This window comes from Agelaius phoeniceus, chromosome 20 (genome assembly GCF_051311805.1).
Source record: "Agelaius phoeniceus isolate bAgePho1 chromosome 20, bAgePho1.hap1, whole genome shotgun sequence".
Taxonomy (NCBI): domain Eukaryota; kingdom Metazoa; phylum Chordata; class Aves; order Passeriformes; family Icteridae; genus Agelaius; species Agelaius phoeniceus.
Genome location: NC_135284.1, coordinates 3233977 through 3255501, shown reverse-complemented (window position 1 = coordinate 3255501; position 21525 = coordinate 3233977). Strand labels below are relative to the sequence as shown.

General features: G+C 47.4%; 2 protein-coding genes across 7 annotated transcripts in view; both read left to right on the top strand.

Moving 5' to 3' along the window:
• Window positions 1-10120, top strand: part of ULK2 (unc-51 like autophagy activating kinase 2) — a 37231-nt gene extending 27111 nt beyond the window's left edge. Inside the window, exons 19-28 of the mRNA XM_054647057.2 lie at window positions 1019-1305; window positions 1418-1611; window positions 2249-2358; window positions 3164-3316; window positions 4060-4268; window positions 5516-5694; window positions 6561-6679; window positions 7038-7195; window positions 8035-8170; window positions 8260-10120. Of these exons, the coding sequence (XP_054503032.2) occupies window positions 1019-1305; window positions 1418-1611; window positions 2249-2358; window positions 3164-3316; window positions 4060-4268; window positions 5516-5694; window positions 6561-6679; window positions 7038-7195; window positions 8035-8170; window positions 8260-8327 (1613 nt within the window). The 3' untranslated portion in view covers window positions 8328-10120. The remainder of the gene's footprint in view (window positions 1-1018; window positions 1306-1417; window positions 1612-2248; window positions 2359-3163; window positions 3317-4059; window positions 4269-5515; window positions 5695-6560; window positions 6680-7037; window positions 7196-8034; window positions 8171-8259) is intronic.
• Window positions 10121-14091: 3971 nt separating this feature from the next.
• On the top strand, window positions 14092-21456 carry LOC129129290 (aldehyde dehydrogenase family 3 member A2-like). Of its 6 annotated transcripts, none has more exons than XM_077188666.1 (12): window positions 14092-14267; window positions 14965-15138; window positions 15516-15747; window positions 15837-15922; window positions 16793-17001; window positions 17153-17270; window positions 17377-17518; window positions 17651-17817; window positions 17951-18050; window positions 18460-18695; window positions 19636-19759; window positions 20025-21456. In XM_077188666.1, the coding sequence occupies exons 2-11, from the start codon at window positions 14977-14979 to the stop codon at window positions 19714-19716; spliced, it is 1533 nt and encodes a 510-aa protein (XP_077044781.1). In that variant the 5' UTR covers window positions 14092-14267; window positions 14965-14976; the 3' UTR covers window positions 19717-19759; window positions 20025-21456. The 6 variants fall into 6 exon arrangements, with proteins under 6 accessions (XP_077044781.1, XP_077044782.1, XP_077044780.1 ...); XM_077188667.1 differs by lacking the exon at window positions 14092-14267 and adding an exon at window positions 14351-14476 and having other exon boundaries at window positions 20145-21456; XM_077188665.1 differs by lacking the exon at window positions 14092-14267 and adding an exon at window positions 14351-14476.
• Window positions 21457-21525: the final 69 nt, after the last annotated feature.

Below are 21525 nucleotides of genomic sequence, written 5' to 3'. Positions count from 1 at the left end.
GCAGACATTCATGAAATGAAGCCTCTCTCAGAAGATTCTTGTGGCCAGCTTTAAACAAACCTTCTCTAGTTGTATGGTTCAGTTTTTTCCCCTCTTTCTTTTTTTTTTCTTAAAACATGAATGAAATTCACTTCAGTGTCAGTTCTTGGAGGTTACAGGCAGGCATTTTCTCTGGGAAGCTGTGACCATAATGCTGAAGTCTCATGTACTGTTTGTAACTTGCACAGTTCCTTATCATGAGACATACAAACATACACCAGGAGCAGAACATTTCATCAAATTTCAGGCCTAATTTTGAAAGAGGAGGGTCATCTTTAAGTAGGTGAAAGTGTTTATAAATACAGTTATTTCCCCAAAGCCCTCTGTTTAAATGATATGTTAGAGCTCTGCCATTTGCTTTAAGAGAAACTGCACTCGTACCTAAGTGTGGACTTCCTCTGTCAGCTTTTGAAAAAAAAGATTCAGTCTGACAGACTGAAAAGTAAACAACTGCTCCAAGTCATGTCCCCAAACTGTTCCATCTGAATAATTTGGTTCTTTTTAGTTCCTAGTTTTCTTGCAGGAACATGAGCTGCCTTTGTCTGTAAATGAAGCCATTACACACAAAACAAATCATTAACATGCAATGTCCCATTCACACTCTTGTTTGTAAGAAGATCATTCCAGGCCTTGAGAACCTCTATTCAGTTTGGGGTTTCAGTGCTGGTTGTCCCATTTCTGCTGAATCCAACCACTTTATTTGTCTTGGTGCAGGTTGCCAGATGTTCTGCAGCTGCCAGGACAGCTGTCAGCCTGAAATGGTGCCCATTTGGCAGCTTGGAGGTCTCATCAGTGTGGTGTAGCAATAGTTCAAATAATCCATGGGCCAAATCCATTCTCCTTGCTATCTAGTGAGCTAATGATCAAACACATCTCAATATTTGCAGTTTAATGTTGCTCTCTGGAATTTTGGGCTTTATCAATATATTTTGCAAGCACTGCAAGTAGAATTTTACCTTGTTGTTTGTCATCTCCACAGGTTCTCCTGTCCCACCATCTCAGTCCCCACAGTCACTTCTGATGGGAGCCAGGTTGCAGAGCGCTCCTACTCTCACAGATATCTACCAGAACAAGCAGAAGCTCAGAAAGCAGCACTCAGACCCAGTTTGCCCATCCTATGCTGGCTATGGATACAGTCATTCTCCACAGCCAAGCAGGCCAGGCAGCCTGGGGACATCCCCCACCAAGCACATGGGATCCTCTCCCAGGAGCTCAGACTGGCTCTTCAAAACCCCCCTGCCAACAATCATCGGCTCTCCCACAAAGGTTTGTTAAATGTCCAATTCTCACTAACACAGTGCATGAAAACAAGAATATTTCAGGGTTCTAACTTGGATTTTTTTTTTAATGTGTGTTTTCTTGCTCTTGATTCTTAAAGGCAACAGCTCCTTTTAAAATACCTAAAACTCAAGCATCCTCCAACTTGCTGGCCCTGGCAAATCGCCAGGGCTTGGCTGAAACGCCGCTGCAGCCTAAAGATATCACTGAGCCAAGGGACTTCAGCCACTTCCACTCCAGCCAGGCAGCTGACAAACAGGCAGGAGAGCAGCACAGCAAAACAACCTTTGGCAGGTAGGTACTGCCAGGAACAGAACATTTCATCAAATTCCAGGCCGAATTTTGAAAGAGGAAGGGGTATCTTTGAGTAGGTGAAGTGTTTATAAGAGACATTTCCCCAAAGCTCTCTGTTTAAATGATAACTTAGAGTTCTCCTATTTGCTTTAGGAGAAACTTTGCATCCCTGGGGGAGGCAGCTGAGCAGCAGAGCTGCACACAGCAACTCTCAGAGGGTGAAAAAGCTGTGAGGGGATGCTGAGGTTTGGTGTGTGCAACAGAAATGTTTTGTACTGGCTATAAATATAGCAGAGACTTCCTGGAGCACTTTGTGTTGCTGTCTAGTTCCCTTTTGTTTTGATTAGCTGAATCTGGAATTTCATTGCCTCTGTAAAGCCTGTAGAATTTTTGCTTGAAAATCTCTATGGCAAAATTTGCAATATAAATTTTTCAAGAGAAAAAGGTCTCTTTATTTTTATGGTTTGCTCTATTTTAGAAGACCCATGATAACAAGCAAGATTGCAATACTTTTTCTATTTTTGTTGAAAAATTCTCTGTAGTAAATACCAAGAATCTTAGTTATCCTTTTTGCAAGTTGGATGATATTCCTGAATAACCTTTTTTTTGGGGGGAATTCGTGTGTTTTCCTGTCCAGGTCTGTTAGTACTGGGAAGCTGTCAGATCAACAGGTGAAGACCACCCTTGGGGGCCAGTTATACCAAGGCAGTACAGACAGCCTCAACACAGAGAGGCCAATGGATACAGGTGAGGATCAGAGGGATGCATCCAAGCTCTTTCCCTGTGCCTGGGTTTTTATGGAGTGCCAGCTGGATCACAGTTCTGCTTCCAGCTTGGAGAATTGGTTCTGACAATTTTTAGCCTCAGCACAGAAGGCTTTTTTTAATGTTTAAGGGGATCTGTTCCATTTCTTTAGCATAGCTTTAAAAATAACTGAGACAGGAAAATACTTATTTCTGTGCTAAACACAGAAATATCTGACTGCCTGTGCTGGCTGGAGGGGTTTGGGATTTTCTGGTAATTTAGCATTTGTGGTTTTTCGTTTTCCCCCTTGATTTCGTATGAAAGCCGATTTATATAACTCTGGGTGTTTGGTTGGGTTTTTTTCTCCTCCTGCCTGAGCTTGTCCCTTGCCACCACCAGAAGTTCTCTCTTCTGAGCAGGTGGAAGGAGCTCTGCAGACAGGGCTGGTCTTTAGCCTCCAGACCTGTCACAATCTGCTTTTAGAATTTTTCTGCTGTATCTTTTGCTGCAAAACTGACATCTTCAGGCTCTCAGGGAGTTTCTGCTGCTCTTTTCTGGGTGAGAGTAGAATATTGAGGTATTGAAAGTAAAAATATACATTAAGCTGCACCTTGACTGTCTGTGTCTCACCAAGACTGTCCACTCAGCTTCTTTTATTTCCTGTGAGAACTTCTAACTTAGTCCAGGGCTTGGAACTGCATCAAAGCACATCAAAGTTGTGTTGCAGTGCTCCAATTTGCTGCATGTAATTACTTCTTGGTGTGATTATATGGAATAAGGACTGACTTGCTGAAATGTTCTCTCCCAGCTCCAGCAGGAGCCTATGGAATTGCAATGGCAACTCCATCCATGGCAAGTGGGGCAAGTTCTCGGGCTGTCATGTTCACTGTGGGGTCCCCTCCAAGCAGTGCCACCCCTCCCACCTGCACCCACATGGTCCTCAGAACCAGAACCACCTCAGGTAAGACTTTGCTGGCACTTGTGTGGACATTTCTCAAAGGCAGCACTTGGGCTTGTCCACTTCTGAGGACTCATTGCTGCCCTGCACAGTAAAAGTGCTGTGGAGAGTAGAGATTAATATCAGATGGTTTCTGCCTTTTTCCCCTGAAGAGGGTCAGAGGCACAGATTTACAATCCAGCAGTGATTAACCTCCTGTGTACACAGCTTTACAGATTAATATCAGATGGTTTCTGCCTTTTTCCCCTGAAGAGGGTCAGAGGCACAGATTTACAATCCAGCAGTGAGTAACCTCCTGTGTACACAGCTTTACTCCCTCACTGGGAGTGTGATCTTTATGGCAAAGGTGGAGAGGAAAAGTCAGAATTTGGATTTTTGCCTGCTGCCATGAATTGTCCCAGGAGCAGCACACCAGGGGTGGGAGCTGCCTGCAGTTTGGCAAGAGCCAAATATCAAATATCAGCCAGCATCAAATACCTGTGCTGCCAAAGAGCTCAAGGTGAAGGGTTCAGGTGGGCAGTGTGAACCACAGCACAAGCTGCAGTCCTTGTCAGCCATGAATCCAGAACTTCAGGAATTGTCACTGTTGCTACATTTCCTCCTCTGCACTCCCTGCAGAGCCAGGCAGGAGCAGTGAGGAGAGCCTTCCATGGGGTCCCTGTGCTGGCTCCTCACGTGTCCCTTGGTGTCACCCACAGCCCCAGTGCTGGATCAGACTGAATGTGTGTGTGTTCTTTTTCTTGCAGTGGGATCAAACAGTTCTGGAGGGTCTCTGTGCTCCACCAGTGGCCGTGTGTACATGGGCTCTCCTCCTGGGATTTACATGGGCTCCTCTCCTCCGGGGGCTGAGGCAGCTCCCAGTCTGAAGTACATCCCCTATGGTACTTCCCCTCCCAGCCTAGAGGGATTTATCACTTTTGAAGCTCCTGAATTGCCTGAGGAAACTTTAATGGAGGTATAAAAACAACCATTTCATGTTTTCTAATGTGTGATGTTGCTGGTACAGATGTGGTAAATCAGGGTTGCTCCATGTGCTTTGTAGTTTCCTCTGTGCTGTTTCACTTGTTGGTTTTTTTTGTTTAGGATCTTGAAAATATTGCTGTATCAGTAGTTGCCAGTTTCTCTTTGGTAGTTATTGCTGGCATTTCATATGTTTGAATTGGTAACCAGAGGAACATGGCTGATTTGTGCACCAGAGCCTCCCAGAGAGGCCTCTGTAAATGCCAGTGGCTGTGGGTGCTGACAGGAAAAAGCCCCTCTGGGCATTTCATTCCTTCCTCACAGTCAGGGAATGACTTCAATCCTACTTGTGGGAAGACTGTCCTATATTTTTTTTTAGGATGTGTGGGGGAGTGACACTTTAAAAACACAAATTGGGGTGGTCTTTCACCAGAATGCTATTCTTGGAGTGTACATTTCTCCAGACAGATTGCTGTTCTGGTTTCTCATTCACATCTTGCTGGAAGGTGTTTGGGTCCCTATTGAATATCTCTTATAACATGAATGCTTACCAGTACACTGTATTCTTCCCACAGATAGAATTTTAAATGCATTTAGACCTGTATTATTAATTAAAATATTATAAACATTGCTAAGATATGTTTGATTTGTTTTGAAGGCTTCTTTTTGAGGAGGAACTCTGCATGTGTACTGTGTGTTTTATTGACAGAGCAGCACTGAGCTGCTCTCTCCAATTGAAGTTTTTAGTCTGAAGTGTAAACTTTGCTAACAACCACCTTTTTACACAATTTAATTCCAGAACCAAATGTAAATTAGTGAAGCAGATCAGTTCTTTTGTAGGTATTAAGTCTATTACATAATAAAAGCCACATGTTCCTCTTGGCTCCTCACCCAAGTGCTAAACATACTTTTGTGTTGCTGATGATAAAATAAGTAATTTGTCCAACTTGTGATTCCTTTAGTTGCTCAGGTTTCAACACAGAACTCCATGTACCAATTCCTTTGGCTTTGTTGAAAGACTCTAAAGTATAAGCTACACTATCTTGAATTCATTAACAAAGAAAAGAGCAAGTTCAGATCTGTTGGGGCCCATTTGGTTGTGTCATCCCTAACGCTGCCTCTAGCACAATGTGATTCCTGCACAGAACTGATACAACAAGAAATCTTTAGTGATTACCAAGAGTTTTAAATGTGGCTGATGGCTCAGAGGGGTTAAATTGCTGTCCTCTTTCCCTCTAACAGAGAGAGCACACAGACACACTGCGTCACCTGAACATGATGCTGACATTCACAGAGTGTGTCCTGGATCTGACAGCAGTGAGAGGGGGAAACCCAGAGCTGTGCACTTCTGCTGTGTCACTGTACCAGATCCAGGAGAGCATCGTTGTGGATCAGATCAGCCAGCTCAGCAAGGAATGGGGGTGAGTTTGCAGTCATTGGTCAAGAGCCAACACTTAAAAATGTATTGAAATTCTGTCCTTTTTGCCGGGAGTGATTGCTTTCCTGTAGAAAATCTTTATAGGATTTATTTTTTTAACAACTAAAGACAGATCAGAAAGAGCAAAGACAAAAGTTTTTGTTCTTGTCTGCCACTTTTTTGGGGTAGGTGTTGAGCTCAGGCTTGAGGTGCAGCAGTGCATTTCTGAGCATGGAAATTTGTGTACCAGCCTCTGGCAGATCTGAGCCCTCATCCCTTCCTGTTGACTGAAGCCCTGAGGTGGAGTTTGGGAGGGGAGAAGAAGTGTCCAAATTTGGATTCACTGGAAAAAAACAGTCAGTCAGCCCTAATACAAAATCAAAAGCAAGGAGAAATATGAGAAGTTTGAAGTGGTGGGAAAGGGCAGTTCTACTTCCTGCCTTCTTCCTGAAGTAATAAAAACCCAACAGAAAACCCCTGTCAAGTGTTTGCTTTTCACAACTGAGAATTCCAGGGGGATAGGAAATGAAAAGTACACCCTGTCCCTTGTGGTGAGACACTGACCTCGGGCAGAGAGTCCCCACAAATAAGTGCTCCTTTCTCAAATGTCTGCATTTAAAGCAGTTTGTCTTTGCTGCTGCAGCTCCTAAATGAGCAGATGTCCCCTCACCCCATGACAGAGTGTTTGTGAAGGGAAAGGAAGGGAGGGGAGGGGTGGAACTGCATTTTAAACATCTGTCTTCCTTTTCTGCTGCTGCTGGTCCTGTGGGGTGTTGTGATTAAAAAGTGATGTCTGCCCCTGGCTTGAATGCATTCAAAAAAGATATTTTGATGCATCAATTACTTTTTTTTTTCCCCTTTTCTCCCTAGACAAGTGGAGCAGCTGGTGTTGTATATGAAAGCTGCCCAGTTACTGGCATCTTCTCTGCATCTTGCCAAAGCACAGGTCAAATCTGGCAAACTGAACCCATCCACTGCTGTTAAGCAAGGTAAATGCAACATCATCTAATTTGCTTTGCTTGTGAATTTTTTTTTGCTGATACATCACTCAGAAAGCTGAAGTTGCAACCTTTGTTTTGTTTTTCTTCTCTGCAGGAGAACTGTAGATATGTAGAATTACACAACTCTCATAGTAAACAGCCAGAAACAGTTAGGAAATGGGTATTCATTAACTTGAAATGGAAATTATTTGATAGATACTCGAGTCATAGAAGTGGTGGAGTAAATAAACACTAAAACTACAAGTTTAAACAAGTTCGCTTTGCAAAGCTGAACTTAGGCTGAATTGGTTGGGTTTTGTTGGGTTTGTTTGGGGTTTTTTTTAATTTCTTCTTACCTTTCTCCCAGTTGTGAAAAGCCTCAATGAGAGATACAAATTCTGTATTGGAATGTGCAAAAAATTGACAGAAAAGTTGAATCGTTTTTTTTCGGACAAGCAAAGGTTCATTGATGAAATCAACAGTGTAACTGCAGAGAAACTCATCTACAACTGTGCTGTGGAAATGGTGAGTCCCTCCTCTTCCCTGAACTGCAGGAATTGCTGCCTTCTCTCACAGATCTCTTCTACAGAACCAGAAAATAGAATTGATCTTGTCAGTGGCCACAAAGAGAAGTTCACTGCTTTGGTGATGAGAGGGAATTCTTGTGTCACACAAAAGATTCTGACAAATGTTGTGCTTAACCCTGATAATGGTGGTGCTGTGCACAATTAATTAATTTCTCTGCAAGAGAATGCAAGGTGTAAGAATGAACATATTTATTCATATCAAAAAATGCTTTTATAGATTTTTTTTGTGCAGAATATTCTCACAATTAATTCATTTCTTTACAAGAGAATGCAGATGTAAGAATGAACATATTTATTCATATCAAAAAATGCTTTTATAGATTTTTTTTTTGTGCAGAATATTCTCACAATTAATTCATTTCTTTACAAGAGAATGCAGGTGTAAGAATGAGCATATTTATTCATATCAAAAAATGCTTTTATAGATTTTTTTGTGCAGAATATTCTCACAATTAATTCATTTCTTTACAAGAGAATGCAAGGTGTAAGAAGGAGCATATTTATTCATATCAAAAATGCTTTTATAGATTTTTTTGTGCAGAATATTCTCACAGCACAGGTGCTGTGTCCTCTCAGAATCACATAATGATTTGGAAGAGACCTTAGAGATCATCTAGTTCCACCTTCATTTTGTTGTCTTAGTTACAACAACACATCAGCTAAATCAAAGCTGAAAAAGAGTTTCTTAATGACACTTATAGGTGATGAATTCTGCATTTTTCATTTTGCTGCTTGCCTAATGGAGTGTGTGAAGCTGACTGTCCTGACTGATTGCAGGTGCAGTCAGCAGCTCTGGATGAGATGTTCCAGCAAACTGAGGATATCACATATCGATACCACAAGGCAGCCCTGCTGCTGGAGGGACTGACTAAAATACTGCAAGACCCTGCAGATATAGAAAATGTACACAAGTGTAAGTTCAGCTGAATAATGAACATTACATGGAGTGAATTCATTGTAAAATAAGTCTGGTCTTGACCTGTGTTGTGCCTCTCTCTGCAGATAAATCCAGCATCGAGAGAAGGCTTTCTGCACTCTGCTACAGCACAGTGGCTGTGTATGAGCAGTAGGAATATCCTGAGGACCAGATGGTGTGAACATAAGGGACCACATCAGTGATACTGCACTTTTTTCACTACAGCTTCATTGTTGTCCTTGTTCTGCCCCATGTGGAAGATGATTCTTACATTTCTGTGGTGACTACCAAAGAAACAGCAGCGTATTCAAAGAGGAGAAATTCCAAAAGTACACTTGCCTTACCAATCCAGCAGCTCCTTTTCCTTCCTAGCAACAGAATTTAAAAGAATCTCTCTTCACGTTTCAAACTGATCCTTGTACGTGTGCTTTGAACTTGAATGATCAGGGTTTGTTGTTTTTCCCTCGTGAGGTTTTTAGAGAGAGGATCCTTCTGCATCAGGTACAAAAAAAAGACATTTCCCTCAGAAGATTCCCTCAAGAGTTTTTAAGCTGTTCAGTAAAATGTGGCTGAGTGAATTTGGGAAACCCTAACCATGTGCAAGTGCTGCTTGAAGCTTTTTGGGGCTCAGCTGCCTTGTGTGGAGCTCACCTGTTGTACACATGGCTCAGGTTGTCATATGAAGGGATGGCAAACACGCTCTTATCCCAGGGGAAAAGTGGGGATGGAAGAAATTCCCTCCATCTGTGCAAAATCCCCAGGGGGTTTTCAGCTGATGTGGATACTATTTGATGATCTTCTTCCAAAATATTTTGTTTTGCACTAATTTACTAAAGCAACTGTATATTCATTTTTGAAGAACTATATTAAAAAAAAAAATCTAGAGAAAGAAGGCACAATGGACTTGGCTGAATTTCATTTCAGTGTACATAAAATTCTTTTCAGAATTTCAAATGTAGCTTCTAGAAGACTTTCAAACAAACTGTGTAAAAACTTGTATTCATGTGAACCTTTCCATTTTATACCTATTTGTCTAATACTTGAGTAACTACTGCTCTGGACTTTCTCAGTAATAGCAATGTTGAGTTGCTGGTTGTTTGCTTTTTCTATAGATTTGGTTGCATCTTTTTGTGCATGCAATATGTGCATTAATGCCTGCAGTCTTTAGGGGTGTAATGACAGTTCTCTGTAGTTTGTTTCTTGGGCAGTATTACAATAAATACTGTAAACTGAAAGGTTCTGCAAGGAACCATGCAAAAAAAAAAGATTAAAAAAAAAAACAAACCAGAAAATAATGTTGTGGTTTGAGATGCTGATAAAATGATGTAGAATCTCTACATATAGAGTGTGTGAAAAATCAGGATTATTTTGTGTGCATTTTGGGGGAGAGGTGGGAAGCTTCATTTAGCCTTATAGGCATTGTCATTTCAAGCATCCCATGAGATCATCAGGACAGCGATTTGCAAAGTGTTTGGGCAGATCAGCTTCTCTGGAAATGGTTCCTATACTTTGTTTTTGGGACTTTTTTGTTACTCAACTGCTTGAATACTTGAATAAACCATTCTCCAGGACAAAATCATTTTAATCCTCTTAAACACAGTGGTCTGAACTATTTGACAAAGTTGTACAGGGCTTACACATCAAAATATTGTTTCAGTGTTGGGATAACCATGTGTTTCCTTTACTTTGACAGAGTAATGTACTTTTTACCTTATTTATCTGTATGAAATTCCAACAGTTAATTTGAAAGTGTTTGTTTATATAATGTTTGTATTTTTAGGTCTTTAATACGGTGTTTCTACCTCTCCTTTGTAATTGCATGCATTATTCTTGGAACTAGGTAATAACTCACTGAACTGTTGCGTTATAGCCTTTTTATTATGGCCTGTATAAATGTATATTAAGGTAAAAATAAATACTGACACTAGAAGTGTTTCTATGGTACAACTGAGTTTCTGTGTCTCTGTGACCAGAGGTGTTAAATTTAGGAAAAAATTCTCTACTTGCTTGGGTAAAGAAGTTGCTGAATATTCCCCCCAGCAGGGCAGGATGGGGCAGCATCCTTGAGTTCTTTATCTCTGGATAGCTCAGGCACAAAGTGTCCCTGAGTTTGTTTTTCTCTGGCTTTAGCAAGACAATTTAACCCTGCTGCTTTTTTTTTTTTTAACTTGGATTGGAAGACAAAAATGCTAAGTAGGATCCTGGGTAACAGCTGTATGATCTTTCAACAAGGTGCTTATTTGTTGCCTCTAGCAAAGGGGAGCTGTTGGGGCTGCCAGAACAGCAAATACAGAGCTAATTGACAAAAGCTGGCAGGAAGTTACAATTTCTATCCAAAGTTGACAAAAAATGGGCTTTGTTCACCTCACAGCCTGTGCCCTCTGCCCAGCTGAGATATGCTGTGCTAGCTGCTGTGTGGATATTGTATTTTTCAGCTGTACTATCAAATTTTCCCCAATTTATTACTAAAAACCCCTCCACTTGTGAGTGGCACATAAAGAGGATGAGGAAGGAGTGAGCTGGGAATGCTTAATGATATGTCTGAGCCTGAATCTAGGAACAAAGCAGCAGCCTTAATGCACAAGTCTAGGAGATAGGCTGCTTTTCTCAGGAACTCATTGGGTTTTGTTGGTTTTCTTTCTTTCCTTTCAGGATTCAAGCTCATTCTCCTTCCCCTCTTGCCAGCAAGGCTCCAGCTGCACAAACAGGAGGAGAAGAAAAGGGCTATTCTTGCTGGCTGTTTTCAGGAGGAGGAGGAGACCAATGTTCATGGCCTGTCTTTCTGCATAAACTCATTCCACAAAGATCCTGAAGCTGTCCTCTGTCTTTGGCTCTCCGTGCTGAACAACAGGTGCTTCTTTTTAAAAAATACTTTTTTTTTTTTTCCCCAGCCTTTAAAAGATAGAACTTGAAAGGAGAGGTTTGCTGTGCTTTTCTAGCTCAGCTCTCCAGCATCTCCTTGAGTGTTCTGCACTTGCTCCACTCTGTCCATTTTACAGAATGTCAGCTGAGGAATCTAAAACACTTTTTGATTCTGACATTTGCTGCTTTTCATAAGCAATAAATTGAACTCTCAACCCTTCCTCTGACACAGAGGAGGAAATCCTGTTATTTTAACTTGCAACTTAGGATGCTACAAGTTATTCCAAGGAGCATTTTGAGGAGGGAGCTGTTCCTGGGACTGCCTGGGTTTTGCATAGTTCTTGCTATTATCTTGTACAGCTACATCAAATTATTATCACATCACCTCAGGGTTCAGAGGCAATAACTTGTGATTCACCCATGTCCCAGTGCTGTGCCCAGCTACACCAAAAAGGGAAACTTGTTTTTCATCTGGAGCAGGGAAAGCTTGTTGAGGCTTTGAAATTCAGATAGGCTGGCTTGTGACCTGACTTTTGACCCACCTCCTTTTTGATTCCTGATTCCTCTCCTATTTTGGGGAACTTTTTAATTTAAATTTTGATCCTTTGGCTTCGCTGAGCTCTACTTGCCACTATCTTTTTTTTTTTTTTTTTTGACAGTCCAGGATGCCTTTTAAGTCTTTAAGCAAATCTCTTTTCACCCTGAACTTCCCCATCTGACCCGAGCCCTGCTCCTGGCTGTGGCTTTTCCCAGAGTGCCCCCACAGCTCCTCCTTTTTGCAGAGGAGTGGAGTCCATCAGGGTAACCCCTCTCCTGAGGTCTCCAAGTCAGCTGGAGCCCAGCTGAAGGAAGCCTTGGCGCTGCTCCTTGGGACAAACACCTTTTCAAAAGGCTTTTGTGCAGGGCAGGCTCCCCCCTCCTGGCTGCCTGCAAGCCAGCCGAGTGCCAGTGGGGCTGTTGAGTCTTGCTGCAGTCCTTGTGCCAATCATTCCCATTGTTTCTTTGTGTCCCTTTCACATTTTCCATGGCCTGAACTCTGTCCACAATGCAGCCCACAGACCAGGGCTGTGTGTGACACAGTATCTCCTTCTGGCAAATGTGAGATCAGCCCCAGCTTTCAAAACAAGTGATGCCATAAATGAACTGAGCTGCATTGATTCCTGTAGGTTCCTCAAAAACCTCTCCCTGTTGTTCATCTTCTGTACCCACTTTTACGGTCGAGTGCTGTTTGGGTTTGGGATCTGGCTGGGTTATGTGACTCCCAGAAAACATTTGAAATTTGAGACTAGGCAGACATTGAAGCAGAGACTAAGGATTGTAGCTGAAAACTTGAAGCTCTGTGAGTGTGGTGTGTCAGCTAAAAGGACATTTATTGATCAGCTGCGTTATTTGGTGGACTCTTGAAACCAAATACTGCACAGTTTATCTTCCAAACCAAAGTCCTCCTCTCCCAGGCTCTGCTGGGTGCTTTTGGAAGCACAAAGGGCTGCTCCCCAGGGCAGGGCAGCCTGTCTGCTTGCTGTTAATTGACTCCAAGAGGGGGCTGAGGGCTACAAGGAGTGAGGGTAGGGGGGAAGCTTGAGCTCAGCTTCTCACTAAAACACCTCTTGCTGCTGTAACCAGAGATTAGAGCCCTCCCCAGCACTGCTCACCTCCCAGTTCCTCTGGAGTTCCACTGCTTTCCCATAAATAGCTCCCTTTATTGTTTCTTAGTGATTGAATTAAAATAGAAAACACTGCCAGCTCCCAGGCGTGGGGAGCACAGGGTATTCCTCTGTCTCACTCAGGATCCCACACTTCCCTGAAATCCTCATGTCTCACCCAGCTGAGACTCTGCAAAGCTAAAAAAGCCCCTCAGCCTTGTTCCCTGTCCCCAGCTGGCCAAAAGGTGTCCCTGATAAAGACCAAAAGGGACTCTCTCCCAGGATGCTGCCTCATTTCAGCAAAGGATAACTGGGAGCTGGGATATTTGCTTCCAGTGTGTGCTGCCAAGTACAAGCAGCACTGTTGTGACATGAAAACCCCTCTGGGCCGATGGGTGAGAATTTTACAAGCTCTGGAGAATCCATCCTCCTCCCTGCTGGTGCTGCCAGCCTGGGTGGGTGCAGTGCAGCACCGTTTCCCCAGGCACCGTGTAATGCTCCATGCTCACAGCTCAGGCTTTTACTCTGATTTCAGCACCACTAATCCTCATACAAATTCCCTTGAGCCTGCACAGAGCTCCAACCTCCTGTGCCTGCAAGGATGCTGACAGGATAACGGGGAGCATTTCCATCAGGCAACGGTCCAGTGAGGAACATTCCTGCTTCTACCCATGTTTTTTTCAATGCAAACCCAGCTTTTCTCCTTACACAACCTCGAAGGGCCCTGTCAAGCCCAGCCCGTTTTTCCTTCTCATGTTGCCTCCTGCACACAAGTTTTAGCAGTTGCTCATGTCATTCTTCTCCACAGCAGGGTGTTTACTGCTGAGATTTGTGCTACAGCTTGTGAAATGCTGAGCCACAGCCCAGGAGGTGTTAGTGAAGCCAGCTGACCACAAAAGCCAAGCTTGGTGTTTGGGGGAGTTGTTGTTCTGCACAAGCTGAAGCCAAAAGGCACTCCCAGCTTCAGAGGGCTGTGTTGATATGGGAAAATGGGATTAAACTTCACAGGAGAAGGGGTGCTCTGTGCTAGGAGCCCACATCACCTGGGCAGGAGCGCCCAGGTGCCAGCCCTGTGTGCCAAGGAGGTGCAGCCAGCATGGATTTAGTGGGGTACAGCTGCAGCCGAGGAGCTTTAGCAGTAAAGGCGCTGGGTAAATCGAGTCACGAGAGGCAGCATGTAACAACCTGCATACAATTTTCAAATAGTCACCGTGCTTTTCCTAGAACAAGTTGTGGCAGGTCTGTTTTTAACCGGAATGTGCCCAACCTTGCCCGAGCTCCTTTCTCCGCGTTTTTTCTGGCTCGCTTCCCACGCCACGACCGTATCAAGGTTAATTGGACCAGAACAGCCCCTGCCCGGCTTCGCTGCCCCTCCGCGGCAGGAGGCCGCTGGCACGGCGGGGCCAGCCCCGTTCTTTCCCCGCTCCCTGCCCCGATAAGGCTCCGCAGGGACTCTGCCCTCCGCCCCTAGGGCAGAGCCCCACGCCCCGGCAGCGTTTCACAACCGGCCCGGCAGCGCCAGAGCCGCTTCCACCCGCGGAGCCCACGGAGGGACTGCGGCAGGAGCATCCCCGAGCGCGGCGGCCAAGGTAGCGGCGGTACCGCGGGGACGCATCCTACACCCCGCTCCGCTTCTTCCTCCTCCTCCTCCTCCTCCTCCTCCTCTCTCCCTCCTCCTCCTCCTCTCTCCCACCGGGACCACCGGGCAGGGAGGGAGGGCGGCTGCCCCGCGGCCTCGCCCGTTCCGCTTCCGTCATGTGAGCGGAAAGAGGAAGCGGCGGCGGCGGCGGCGACCCCGGTGGGCGGCGGGGCCGCGGGGGCGGAGGGTCCTGCCCGGGGCTGGGGGCACCGGCCGGGGGGAGAACCAGCGGCTCGCAGCCACCGTGCCGCAGCCACTGCCGCCTCAGCTCCGGTGTCGCTCGGGGGTCCCCGCGGTTCCTCGGGGGGTGCGAGAGGGGGTCCCCATCCCGCCGTGTCCTCGCCGGGTGTCGCTCGGAACCGCGGTGCGCTCCGCCCCGCCGGGAGCAGCCCCGGCTCCCTCGGTGACATCCCCACGCTGCCACCAACGCCCTGCGCTGCTTCTCAAACTTTTCTAACTCGGGAGTTATGTAAGGCTCCGGAGAGATGCGGCGGGATTAGGGAGGAGCGGCGGCGGGATCGCTGCCTGCAGATGGGCCGGGGGCAGCGGCTGGAGGGCGGGAGCGCGCCCGGTGCTCCTGGGGACGAGCCGGGCTGGGCGGCCTCCATGGCCCTGTGCTGAGCTGGGGGTCGCCGGTGTCTCCTCAGTGCTGAGCAGCCATGGAGAAGATGCAGCAGATCGTGGGCCGGGCCAGGGCTGCCTTCATGTCGGGCCGGAGCCGCCCGCTGGAGTTCAGGATTCAGCAGCTGAAGGCTCTGGAGAGGATGATAAAGGAGAAGGAGAATGAGATCATGGCAGCTCTCAAGGCCGATCTGAACAAGGTCTGGGTCGGGGAGTTTCTCCCATCTGTGCATGGACAGTGGTTGGCCCTGAAGGGAAAGTGGGAAGGCCAAGGGCTGCCTTTGCTGTGCTAAATGACTTTTGCTTTTGTCCCCTTGGCCTTGTGCCTGTGTGGCCTGCAAAGATCTGCTGCCACCATTACTGAGAAGGAGTCAGTCTAAGGCAGAACTGCAAAGGCAGTCCTGGCTGTCAGGTCTTGGGTTCTGCCTCACACACCCAGACTGGCCATCTCTGGCCAGGGATCCTTTGTCACTGCCAGTGACAGACACTTGGAAGCCAGCAGGGCTGGCTGTGGGAGCTGGGTGCTGTGGGAGCTGCTGCCTTTTCCATCCCTTCCCCAAACTCCCTGTTGTTACAGAGTGGGCCCAATGCCTTCAACCAAGAGATTCTGGGCATGCTGAGGGAGCTGGCCCTCACCATGGAGGAGCTGCCATCCTGGGCAGCCCCTCATCATGTCAAAAAGGACCTGCTGACCATGAGGGACGAGGCCTACATCGGCTACGAGCCCCTGGGCGTGGTGCTGATCATTGGGGCCTGGAACTACCCCTTTGCCCTGGTTGTGCAGCCCCTGATCGGGGCCATCGCTGCAGGTGGGGATCCAGCAGGGCCTTGGTGGGGTCCTGGCTGGGTGTGGGCAGAGGATTGAGGGCTCAGTGTCCGTGCTGTGTGTGCCCTGCAGGCAATGCTGTGGTGGTGAAGCCGTCGGAGGTCAGCGAGAACACGGCTCGGCTGGTGGCTGAGCTGCTCCCACAGTACCTGGACAAGGTGAGTGTGGCCCCATGCCTGACATGAGTGTCTTGATCTGTCCTGCTTTCAAAGGGCTCCTGCAGGTTCGAGCCAATGCCATTGCCTGCTCCCTTCAAAGGAGCATAAGCGGGAGGCACAGGAAGGGTTGAGTTACAGTTAGAGTCCAAAGGTACATTGACAAATTCTCCCTGTGTTTGTGTATGAGCTTACATAACACTGCTGCAGCATCACAGCCTTTTTGACACCCATGACCATATGGAGAGCTGTGTATGCACTTCTCACTGCTCGCTTGGAGCTGTGCTGGGGATGCCCTTAGGTCAGCACAGGTTGTGTGGGATGCTGGTGATGCCTGGCTCTTCCTGAGAATTGGGCACTGGGTGTTCCATGGCAACATGGCCTGGGTTTTCATGTCCTGCTGAAGTGCACTTGCAGGAGGAGGTGTTGTTCCTCCTCCTCTTGCCTAGCAGTTCTGTCATCCCTTGCACTGTGTCACGGAGATAGGCTGTTCCTGTCACTGCACAGGGCCCTGAGGAGTTTCCTCCAGGGTGTTAGCGCCTTCTCTGGGTGGGAGGCAGGAGCAGGGGAAGGAGGCAGCCCTTGGGAGAGCCTGGCAGTCATATGTGCTCTGATTCTTCCTGTGTGGGAGCAGCTCCACAGCCAGACTCAGCCCTGGCCTCAGCCTTCGTTTCTTTCAGTTGAAGTGGCACAAAGTAGGAAATGAATTTTCATTTCAGGGGAAGGAGCAGAGCATATCTGTGGCACCACCATATTTTGTCCCTGTCATGAAGTAGGCCGCAAACAAGTCTGCCCTCTGCCACATGCAGAGCTGCTGCCTTGATGTGAGTGCTTTGAATCAAGGTAACTCTCAGGCTCTTGTTTGCCCTGCAGGATCTGTATGCTGTGGTCACTGGAGGAGTTCCTGAGACAACCGAGCTGCTGACCCAGAGATTTGATCACATCCTCTACACTGGCAACACCGCCGTGGGCAAAATTGTGATGGCAGCAGCTGCCAAGCACCTGACCCCTGTCACCCTGGAGCTGGGGGGGAAGAGCCCCTGCTACATCGACAGGGACTGTGACCTGGCTGTCGCCTGCAGGTCTGGCTCTTGCAGCCTTGATGGGCCCTCAGCAGCAGGGCAGGGGAACGTCTCTGGGCCAGCATGGCCAGCTCAGGTGCTGGCAGCTGGGCTGAGGGGTGGGGAAGGGACTGAGCGTGGAGCAAGCATGTCCCTTTCTCCCTTGCCACAGGAGGATAGCGTGGGGCAAGTACATGAACTGTGGGCAGACCTGCGTTGCCCCAGACTACATCCTGTGTGACCCATCCATCCAGGGCAAGGTGGTGGAGAACATCAAGGCCAGTCTGAAGGTGAGGGAGGAGTCCCTTGTGCTCTGGAGATTGTCCCGGGTGTGATTTCCTGGAGCTGTTGGAAGGTGTGCTGAGCACTTTTGTTTCTGCTGTTCCCTTTTGTCAGGAATTCTATGGGGAGGACGTGAAGTCATCTCCAGACTATGAAAGGATCGTCAACCAGCGTCACTTCAAGAGGATCCTGGGCTTGATGGAAGGGCAGAAAATTGCTTTTGGGGGAGAGACTGATGAGGCCTCCCGCTTCATAGGTTCTGTGGAGGGGAGGTGGTAGTGGGTGTTTTGTGGGGTCTGTTTGTCTGTGCCTTTTTTGACCCAGGTGCTGTCATGGGCCAGGTCTGTGTCCTGCTCATGCTGTTCTCTCATTCTCCCATTTGCCTCAGCTCCAACCATCCTCACGGATGTTTCCCCGGACTCAAAGGTGATGGAGGAGGAAATCTTTGGACCAGTGCTGCCCATTGTGACTGTGAAGAGCGTGGAGGAAGCCATTGAGTTCATCAACGGTCGGGAGAAGCCTCTTGCCCTGTATGTCTTCTCCAACAACAAGAAGGTGGGTCTGGGCTGTGCCAGAGGAGATGAACATTGCTGAAATGTAGCTCCCTTTCCAGTATCCTCAGTTACATGGTCTGGTCTCTTCTTTGAGCCTTTTTAATCTTTTGATTTGTTTTTTTTTCTTTTTCTAGTTAGTCAAGAGAGTCATCTCGGAAACCTCCAGTGGTGGTGTGACTGGAAATGATGTCATTATGCATTTATTCCTCTCAACTTTGCCTTTTGGTGGTGTTGGTAAGTTACTGGAGCTCCTTAAGAGTTGGGTCTTAATATACAGTGTGTCCCAGGGAGCAACAACTCATGGTTTGTGTCTGGGTATCCCTGTGCCTCCTACAGCTCAAGAGTCTCTGTGCAGCAGGTCTTGATAATAATTATAAGTTCTGGGAGTGCATTAGGGTGGGGGCCAGGAGGGAAAAACCTTTGGGTGTATTTTTGGAAAGACTGAAGCATTTAGTGCCGCCTGCTGGGGAAGGTGCATTAAAACCACGATCTGCAATCAGAGTGACTGGGGTAAATGAGGTGAGGAAGAAGAGGGTTGGAGTACAGATGAGAAGTGCTGCAGGGGAAGGCTCAGTTGTCCTCAGGTGGGCAGAGTTCAGGCTGGCTGAGGCTGAGGAGTGCCCTGCCTGGCTGTGTCCCTCAGGGCACAGTGGGATGGGTGGCTACCACGGCAAGCACAGCTTCGAGACCTTCTCCCACCGCCGCGCCTGCCTCATCAAGGACCTGAAGATGGAGAGCACCAACAAAATGCGGTACCCACCTGGCAGCCAGAAGAAGGTGGACTGGGCCAAGTTCTTCCTGCTGAAGAGGTTTAGCAAGGCCCGAATTGGGCTCTTTGTCCTGGCCCTGCTGGGGGTGGTGGCAGCGGTGATGATCAAGGTGAGTTTTGGGTCTTTGCTGTCTATAGCAGTGCATTTACAATTTACCTGACCTGTTCTTTGCAACTGCAGCCCTTTTGTAAAGCCTGGCCTCTTTTTCTGTCTTGAGATTTATGATATCTGTCCCACCTTAAATTCTTACCTTCTCACTCTTGCAAGCTGTCTGTAGAATAGGAATATCCCCGGAGAGATCTCCAGGCTGCTGTACTCCCTGTTGCTCTTCCCTGGTAGGTGACACCCATGGGATGCTCCCTCCAGAGGCAGAGGTTGGTAGTTTTGGACTGCTTAGGCGTGGTTTCCATCCCAGAGCTTCCTTCAGCAGCGTTTGAGCTGCCTCACAGCCCAGAGAGCTGCAGTCTGTGCCGTGGCACCCTGGGGAGGGAAGCTGTGTCCCAAAGCTGGGGTCTGCCACAAGCTCTTGCTCCTCCTCGCCCATGGCAGCCCCTGTCTGACCTCAGCTCAATTATTCCCATTTCCTCCTGTGTTTCCAGCTGGGTAGTGCGGAAGGGTGGGATGTCCTCTCCTCTCTGCAGGAGGCAGAGGCTTGCAGGAGGCTCAGGATGCCTCCTGAGGCGGAGGAGCAAGATCTGAATCTCTAAGTGTGATCACTGCTGGTTCTCCATGTCTGACATAGCAGACACTACATGTGCCTTCACTGACTGCTCCATGGGGATTACTGAGCTTAAGGGAGCAGCTCCTGAGGGCACAGGAGGAGGCAGGGTGGATCAGAGCTCTGCCTTTCAGTCTGTGTAGTTGCTGCTGCACAGAGACACTCGAGCCCAGCATCCCAGGGGAAATATCCTGCTCACATAACCCAGGAGGAGATTTAAGAGCCAAGAACTGGCTTAGGCCTTGAGGCAGCAGCCAGGGAGGCAGGCCCTGTGTAGGGCAATGAGAGGGGGGGAATCTCACGGCATCTTGAAATCATTTGGGTTTCTCAGAGCCACCAGTCTGTGCTGAAGAGAAAAGCCCTCTTGGTTGTGCTGGCTGTGCAGAGGCTGGGCTGGCCCAGTGGGTGGTAAGGAGGAGCAGGTTTCAGAGCACTGCTGTGGCTGCCACAGTGAGGTAGGAGCCTTTTTCTTCTCCTGTGTGTAGACCTAGTTTGAGATTGGGAAAAGCTTTATAGATGAGTGAATGTGGGGCTGAGCCAGAGCACGATGTTTTCCCTGGCATCTGAGATAACCAGTGCATGCTGAGGGGCAGGAGAGCTGCACGTTGGGGAACCCCCTGCCTGAAGAAGGGGCTTTGCTTCAGGCTGTTCTAGAAAGGGAATTGGTTTTGTCTCAGCAGATCCTTCACAGGGTGTTGGTGTTGTGTTTTGCTTTCACAGGTGCTTAACTGATGAAGAGAGGAGAAGGCACCATGTGCACATCATACTCTGGGTGCTGGCTTTGTGTCTGTTTCCTTAAGCTGGGAAGTCATTATTTTCTTTTGTTCTGGGTGATTTCAGTGAGCTGTCGAGCACACAGAGTAGCCTTAGAGAGGCACTAACCACGAGAAGGCTCAGATTCCTGTTTACTTAAAAGCCATGCTGGAACAGAGGGAACACTGGGGCCAAGCTCTCCGAAGGAGGACTGCAGGAATTCCAGTCCCTACCTGCACCCCACGCCATGCAGAGCTTCCAGGGACACACAGTGTCCTGCACCAAACCACTCACCTTCCTTCACTGACCAACAGGAGCTGAAATTTCAGCAGTCCTTGGATTGAGAGGGTTTTCCCTGCAGTTTTGGGGATGGTCTGAACACTCACCCTCTTGGTGACAAGCCTGGCACAGGCTGTGCTGCCCGATGCGTTTGGCCAAGAGTGGTGGCTGTGAATAAACCCAGTGAGGTTCCCCTTGCCATTTAACTGAGGTGAAACAGTCTCACATCTCTGCAATCCAGAATCATCCACAGCTGGTCAGGGGCTGCTTGCTGGCTTCTGTGTTTCATCATGTGCCTTTAACAATTATTTAGCAGTTAGAAAATTCCAAGGGTGATGCCTGTGCTGCCTGTGTTGTGCTGATGAGTGTCTCATGCTGGAGCAAAAGAATTTTCATGCCTGTTCAGAGAAGTGGGAATGACAAATACCTTGTGGATTGGCCCCACAGAACCACTTGCTTTTTCCCTGTGGGATGGGGAAGAGAATTGGAAGAAAGTGAGAAAACTTGTATGTTGAGATAAAAATAGTTTAATAGGTGAAGTGAAAACTGGGCTTGCAGGCAGATCAAAGCAAATTAAGGAATTTGTTCATTAATTCCCCTCATCAGGCAGGTGTTCAGCCATCCCCAGGAGAGCAGGGCATCATCACACCTGGTGGTGACTTGGGAAGACAAACACCAGGACTCCCAATGTCACAAACCCAAAACAGCACCATCCTTCTATGAAGAAACTTAGTGTCTAACAGGAAAACTGACTTCATCCCAGTACAAAGCTGTTCCTGGTCAGGTTCCTCCAAGAGAAAACAATTACTGGAAGAGTGTGTGTGCTCCTTCGTGTTTGAGCTTCTCAGGATTCTGTAATCTTGCACTGGGGGATTATGTGGGGCTTGTTCTAGCTTGGGGGAAGGATGCTGAAGGAATTGAAGGTGAAAGAGCCTTCGAACTATTAATGTTAAAGCAAATTGAAAAAATATTACTAAATGCAATTACTATAGAGTAGAAAATTATATTTACTGTGCAATAAGTGGGATTTCTTCATGTCTGGTGAAAATCCATATGCTAAGCCTTTTTGATGATACATTTTGCAAGCCACTAAATAAACACTGAGGATTTAAATAATAAACTGAGTGTGGTAAGTCCTTGCAGTCTCTTGAGGAATCCTGCTCTGCTGGTCCCAGCTCTGGCCATGGCT